At 35.1% G+C, this 7,621-nt stretch overlaps 1 protein-coding gene across 3 annotated transcripts in view; it reads left to right on the top strand.

Moving 5' to 3' along the window:
• LOC109821490 overlaps positions 1-5,526 on the top strand; it is a 9,197-nt gene extending 3,671 nt beyond the window's left edge. For all 3 annotated transcript variants that reach the window (XM_020387689.1, XM_020387678.1, XM_020387684.1), the window contains exons 5-15: positions 1,492-1,596; positions 2,601-2,684; positions 3,674-3,789; positions 3,911-4,012; positions 4,091-4,204; positions 4,346-4,402; positions 4,488-4,554; positions 4,636-4,689; positions 4,840-4,914; positions 5,016-5,051; positions 5,167-5,526. In XM_020387689.1, coding sequence (XP_020243278.1) covers positions 1,492-1,596; positions 2,601-2,684; positions 3,674-3,789; positions 3,911-4,012; positions 4,091-4,204; positions 4,346-4,402; positions 4,488-4,554; positions 4,636-4,689; positions 4,840-4,914; positions 5,016-5,051; positions 5,167-5,280 — 924 coding nt within the window. In that variant the 3' untranslated portion in view covers positions 5,281-5,526. The remainder of the gene's footprint in view (positions 1-1,491; positions 1,597-2,600; positions 2,685-3,673; positions 3,790-3,910; positions 4,013-4,090; positions 4,205-4,345; positions 4,403-4,487; positions 4,555-4,635; positions 4,690-4,839; positions 4,915-5,015; positions 5,052-5,166) is intronic.

The following is a 7,621-nucleotide window of genomic DNA, read 5'->3' as shown; positions in this document are numbered from 1 at the left end:
CGAGCCATTAGTGGCCACTAGAACTCCATCTTTAAAAAATAACTAAGGGCGTACACGTGATTCACAGTAGAAATTTTCATATAAATAAATATTAGATTTTAGTCTGTCCTGTTAGGCCCACTTATGTGTAATATTTTACGAATATTAGACTATATAATTAGAAAGATATTTTATTTGGTTAAGGAAATTTGGTTGAAAACCCGACATGGGAACTAAAGTTTGTCAAAATTAGTATAGAACTTAAATTACAAAATGTAAATGGGTCAAACGCATAACATCATGCATGTAATAATCCAAATTATAATGGATGAAACTTTAAATTAATTGATAATCAAATGAATCGAATATACATTTGGTTAAATTTTATTTGCTTATGAACCGAATACTAAAATCTATTTGTTTACAGTTAAATGAACTACCAAATCGAGTATTACCCAATAGTTAGGCTAACAATTAGCAAACTTCACTTATTTGGTTCATTTCCGCCCATACTCGAAAGTTGAAATATATATACACTTGACATTTATACCTCTTTATGTCATAAATAAACTATATTATCTATGCATCAAATTATATATAGTTTAAAACGTTGACCAAATTATTTTATTGGTAACATCAATTTACTGACAACAAGTTTTTCCTAATTGCGCTCTACTTGATATACCATAAATGTACCTTATGTCTCCATTCTACCTCTTTGGATTGTGAATAGTCACAAGTTCTTCAGTGAGGTTTGTGATGAGGAAAAAGGTCATGTAAATTTGGGAACCATTGCACTGGGATATAGGTAGAAATAAGACATTGTTTTTTGTATAAACAGAAGACAACCCATTTCAGACATAATGAATGATGGAATGACCATAATCGGCAGTTTTGGTTGTTGGTTTGGATCCTGCTGAGGAGAATTTGAAATGCAAGATTTGTATTCCACTTGCAAATATGGTAAAAGTGTGTCAGTCGGATTAGAGTAAAATTGAATCCATTCAGCTTCAATGACATTCACGATTTCTGAAAAATCCAGCAAGTATTGTGACTAAGCAGTGTGTTATTTTTTGGAATTTATGGGTACCAGTATGACAATGAATTCTTGCAGTACCAAGGATTAGATGCCTAAAAAAATCCTTTAATATTTTTATTGCGAAGGCCGTGATGCATGAATAGGCGTCCCTATTTGTGTATCTTCAACAGTTCATTTATTTCGTTAATCTTAAAATTCTACCCCTTAAGAATAGTATGTATGATTGTCGTCCCATTTTAACGGCCCTCTTAAATTTTTACATTTTCTCATAACTTGATTTAAGTAAAAAAGGGGTAGACAATGGAGTTCATAACATTACGTGCTTAAATATTTCATTTACAAGTTTGGTGAAGATTGCACCTCTATTCATTTTCTTATTTTATTCTGCATCTCAGCGAAGTTTATTGAATTTTTTTTATTGAGGTTGACTTACACATTCTTCTTAATCATTGGCATTAAAATATATCTTGCAGATTTTTGTTCCTACAAATCCTCGAGGTGCAGAAAGATTAGCACCAGGCATCATTGTTCCAGAATCTGATTTTTATCTTCGCAGGTTGTGGGGCAATCCAAGTGAGGTATGTGGTGTCCGAGAATTTCTAGTTCAAAAAAGAGAGCTCACTTTCTTTTTTCTAGTATAGTTTCTGAAGACTGAATCAATGCTTTACTCTTCTCCTGCTCCGCATTCCACAGACTGTAAGAAGGATTAAGCGGGCTGAGGTTTTCATTTGTAAAGGGTATGGGACGAAGAAATGCTAAGTTGGTTGAATGACATGAAAATGTGAAAAATTGTATCATGGGCTCTGGCTAACCTGTGGGAATCTTTTCTAGATTGAATTTCTAGAAAACCAAACGGATGGACCGCAGAGCTCACTTTCTTTTTTCTAGTATAGTTTCTGAAGACTGAATCAATGCTTTACTCTTCTCCTGCTTCTGCATTCTACAGACTGTAAGAGGGATAAAGTGGGCTGAGGTTTTCATTTGTAAAGGATATGGGACGAAGAAATGCTAAGTTGGTTGAATGGCATGCAGATAAGGAGAATTATATCATGGGCTCTGGCTAACCTGAGGGATTCCTTTCTAGATTGAAATTCTAGGAAACCAAATAGATGGACCTGTATAATGATCAAATACCTGGCTGGTTATTGCCCGGTCAAACCCTAGGTCACTTGATAGTCTCACACGTATGCATACTGTTTTTTACTACCGAATTTTCTATAATGTTTCATAACAATTAAATATCTAAGTATATACAAGATCCAAAATTCATCTGAACAATATCGTCATCTAACCAATAGGTATTAAGTGGTTGCAATGCATTAGTGGTCCTTAATTTTGTGACAATTGCTGCAGTAAGAAGAAGCCTTGTTATGAATAATTTTGCCATCTGAACAAGCTAATATTTTCTGCATTTGGTTCTGGACCTATGAACCATATAGACCATTCGAGGCCTTGGCTATTTTTTTGGATGTTTTATTGAACTTCTGTTATAACCGGGGTTAAAAAAAATACATTGTATGATGTTTAGCGTTAGTGTATATTCTCCAATACTGAATACTTACTTTTGGAATGACATGTGCAGGACCTGCCTATAAAACAGAAATACCTTGTCACATTCACGGTTGGACTTGGTCAGAAACGTAATATTGATGCTGCAGTCAAAAAGGTTCTTATCTTACTTAAGTATTTCACTTCTCTAACAATCAGCATGCTGTTTGATTACCTTGATCTTCATTGGGTTTATTCTATTGACCTTTTACATTTTAGACTAAAAAAATTACTTTAGCCCATTTTATTCATTATATTGTTTTATGTTAATCATAGCTCCTAATCAAGTAAATAAATTAAACAGGAAGACATTTGAAAGTTCTATAAGTATCTTGATCTAATACAAGCTATAATTTCTTTCACGGATTACAAGGAAGTTTTTACTCTGTTCAAATGCATCTGGAATGTCCAAACCTCTTTTTGTCTATGTAAGCAGTAGATGCCACCAGCGCTTCTGATACAATCTTTATATCTTTTTCTTTCTTTCTCATCTTTAGATCTTTTTCTTTCTCTTTGGAGTCCGCATAGCTTTATCATGCTATTTTGTTTCCCACTCAGTTGTCCTGTGTTATAAAATTATTATGCTTTGGTTCCACGAGTCATATACGTACATATACGTACAGAGAAGCACAATCTAAATATGAGCATTCACTTCCCAGTTTGGATTTCTTTAGGAGGTGACTTCCTAGTTTTTGACGAATTCAGTTATATAGAAGAGGTTAAGTAGAAGTATTCCCTTTGAAAAAAAGCAGAAGGAAGATGTCGTAGTTTCTTTTCTTTTCTTTTTTTTCTTTTTTACCCCATTCATGCATGAGATGGTGGAAACTACCTTGTCTTTTTTTTTTAAGTGTTGAAATTTAATGCCAAAATTTGTGGACTAGATCTATATTCTTTGGCAAAATACTCATGACTTGCTGACATCTTTGGTTTAGACCGGTTTATATTTGTTTAGTGATTTTTATTTGTATACAGTCTCCTATAAGTAGTTAAGAGACCTGCTAATCTGCCAATACTGTCTCACTGTTAAGACAATGAATATATTTGGATTCTTCAGAGTCTCCCTTTCTCTCTTTACAATTTTCTTGATCATTATATTGTATCTTGCAGTTCTCTGAAAATTTTACTATCTTGTTGTTCCATTATGATGGGCGGACTAGTGAATGGGATGATTTGGAGTGGTCAAAGCGAGCTATTCATGTAAGCGTCAGGAAGCAGACTAAATGGTGAGAAGATGGGCTTTTAGTTTATTTGGTCGTTTAACACTTATAGCCAAGGTTGTGTCATTGTTAATAATGTTGGTTCACAAACACCACTAATCCTATGCTGTCTCTGATGATACTTAAGGTGGTATGCTAAAAGGTTTTTGCACCCAGACATTGTGGCTCCATATGAGTACATATTTATCTGGGATGAAGATCTAGGAGTTGAGCACTTTGATGCTGAAAAGTAAGTTTTTGTCAAGTTGTTATCATTCCATGTAAAGATATCCCTCCTCGAGGAAATGAGTTGTTTCTTATTTCTCAGGTACATTGCACTGGTGAAGAAACATGGATTAGAGATCTCGCAGCCTGGTTTGGAACCAAATAAAGGATTAACGTGGCAAATGACTAAGAGAAGAGGTGATCGTGAAGTCCACAAGTAAGTTCTGCATCGGTTCAATTGGACATAATTTTATTTGCAGTGAAGTTGTCTTCAAGACCCCCCCACCCCCCCCCCCCCCTGCTTAAGTATGTAGGTTGCGGCTTTCCTGCTCTTATTGAACTATCTGTTTTATCACAGAGAAACAGAAGAGAAGCCAGGCTGGTGCAGTGACCCCCATCTCCCACCATGCGCTGCGTAGGATTCCTCTTCGACTTATTTCTTGGATTGTTGCATGTTCTCTTTTTGTTTGTATTTTTGTTAACAATTGTTCAACATGCAGCTTTGTGGAGATAATGGCTCCTGTTTTCTCACGAGATGCTTGGCGATGCGTTTGGCATATGATTCAGGTGAACTTAAGATTTTCTTTTTATCTTGGGTGCTTTTCCTCTAATTAATATGCAACTCATTGCTTCATTTTCTCGCTACAGAATGATTTAATTCATGGATGGGGTCTTGATTTTGCTCTCAGAAAATGTGTGGACGTACGTATCTTACGACAAACTCTTGTTACCAATGACCGTCAGAGTTTTTCTTAGTAGATTTAACAAGGAAAACTTCTATTTCTTTGTTTACTTTTCTTCATTTTGTTTTCCTCTATTATCTCTAACTTTGTTGGCTCTCATTAATGATAGCCGGCTCATGAGAAAATAGGAGTTGTTGATTCACAGTGGATCATTCATCAGGTGGTTCCTTCACTCGGGAACCAGGTGAGGAATAACTTGATATATTATACATCTGATTTCTGATGGATAATATTTAAATACGGGATGGTTATCAAATCTTACCCTTTTTATTTATCATTGGGCAGGGCCAGGCTGAGAAGGGAAAAGCACCATGGGAAGGGGTAAGCAAGCGATAGCTTGATTCATTTCTTAGCTATTAGTATTTGGCCACACATTTTGGATGTTAGTTTTTTCTTTCACTGAGCTGAACAATATTACGAGTGAATCCTTGTGCAGGTAAGGGACAGGTGCCGCAAAGAGTGGACTATGTTTCAGGATCGAATGTCAGACGCAGAGAAGGCATACTATAAGTTGATGGGGATTACTGCCCCAAACACAACACATGCTTAGAGTTCAGTCTCCTGTTTGTTTTTGAGCTTCGCCTGTTGTATTTAAAAATCATCGGATAGTTATTAAGATGGCTGATGCCGCCGCTAGCGCTTCTAAAATTTTCATGGTTCTTTATTTTGTACTTAAATTGATTATGGAACAGGTGGTTTAGTCCCATCTTTTCGGTAGAAGGTATAGCAAAAGGTTTTTGTTTACAGTTTACGCGACACTTTTAGATGGTTTTCAGGTTCAGTTCTTGGTTTTCCTCAACCTGAAGCTATACGGTGCTCTTGGATTTGGTATTTGATTTTTTTTTTTTTTTAAGATGTAGCCAGTGTATTGTGCTGTATTATCGTGTGGCCATTGAAGGATTCTAGGTATGCATAGCCCTACGTTCTAATTCTTCGCAATGGCAATGGCAGTGAAGATTTTAAACGTGGGGATGGCTATGAATCCAGGTTTTCGATTTGCATCTCGGAATTGAACGTCTGTACTTGTTGGATGTGGCGAGGAGGGGGAGGGGGTTTGAAAGATAATTCAGCCTTGAGCGCGTGTGGACAGTGGAAATTTGAGCCTCATATCGTGCCAATTACATTCAAATTTCTATGCTGATGTTTCATTGGATGTTTCCTGCAAATCCAGAGGATTGGAAAAAGCAACTAAGCTAGGAAATAGAAAGAGTACTTGCTGCCTTCAAATTGGAAGGGCGTTTCAACATTGACAGTTTGGAACTAGATGATGTCGTAAACGCGTTTATTGTTAACGGAAGATATGAGGGTAAGGTTACAAACATGGAAGATATGAGGGGTGTATATGCAAAAACCCCTATAAATAAAGTAGCATGTGAGAGAGATAAGTGTTTTGGGATTAGAGTAATGTTGTTGTAGATTGTAAAAGTTTCGTTCTGCAGACATCTAAACGCACGCTATGTGCTAATAAAACAAATAGCAAATTAGCAATTAAACATTATACATAAAATAGAAAATGAGGGAAAACGCTTTGGGGTTGAAGTATTATTGCTGTAGATTGTGAACGAGCCGCAGTAATGTGTAAAAAAAAAACCAAAAACACTAATGATTTGCCATTTGGTTCGGTAATTTTTTAATTTGTAGATGGAAAAAAAAAATTCTTCAGAGCTACGGGGTAGGTAAATTCTATAGAGAGAAAATAATGGTTATCCGCTGTATATTTCCCAAAATATTAAGTTGTAAAAAAAATAGCATGTTAATACCCTAAGCTGTGAAAATTTAACAATTAAATACCTATCGCTTCACCACATTTATACTTAAATATTCTAAATGTAAAAAAAAAAACAACAACATTTTAATACCCTAAGTTATAATAAAGTGCAACTTTTTAATGCCTTAAGTTGTAAGAGAGTAGCGATTTAGTGCTTTCCGTTGATTGTCAGAACATATTCCTAGAAGCATTCCTAAGACAACTAACGGACAGTACTAACACGTTAATTTTTTTACAACTTAGGATATTAAAGTACTATTTTTTTTTATAACGTAAGGTATTTAATTAAGTGTGAAAATTGTGAAACAATAAGGTATTGAAGTGCCATTTCGCCTTTGATTGAATAAGCCCGTCTAGGTAGGAGAAGCTAGCCTCTCGAACGGGATATAGACCCTCTGTGATCATAGAAGAAAACCAAGTTACCCCCAAATCCTTACCGTACATCCGATTTCAAGAGGTAAAATAATAAAATCATTATGGATTTTCAATGTCATGATAGTGATTTTCACAATAATAGTTGTTAAGACCATAGGGGCTGAAATCGGAATGTACGTCAAGGATTAGACTAATTTAACCCTCTCCAATTACCGCTTAATTGGGAAGGGTGTGGATCCTCTTTGGAAAAGGTTTATTAATGCATTGCTTTTGGATGAATTGAGAAATAGTTTAGGTTTTCCCTGAAAAATCAAAGGAAGCATTGGAATTAATGTAGTACTCATCTTACAGTCGATATAAGCAACAGTAGACTCGGAACAGGATTTGTATTAGCCGGATTTTAATTGAATATTAAAATAGGATTATGGAGTTGTACCAAAAAGGGTCCGAGTCCTAACATTATTTTATTTTAAAATGTCAAAAGGCATATGTAAGATATCCTGCTAGCTAAACTTGTTCTTAATCAAAAAAAAAAAAAAAAATTGGTTACGCACTGACATGTATTCTAAACTATATTGAGAAATATAATTAAGATATTTCAATTAGTTTTTCTTTTGGACCATGATTTATATTCATATTTAAATAATATCCATGTATGCATCAGACGTACAAAGCAACTATGTTCAAATTTCTAATGAAGTGAGGTTGTCATTTACCCACATGCGATCTTCAACATTGACAGACAAAA

The sequence above is a fragment of the Asparagus officinalis genome, chromosome 1 (genome assembly GCF_001876935.1).
Source record: "Asparagus officinalis chromosome 1, Aspof.V1, whole genome shotgun sequence".
Lineage (NCBI taxonomy): Eukaryota > Viridiplantae > Streptophyta > Magnoliopsida > Asparagales > Asparagaceae > Asparagus > Asparagus officinalis.
This window is presented reverse-complemented; position numbering and strand designations above follow the sequence as displayed.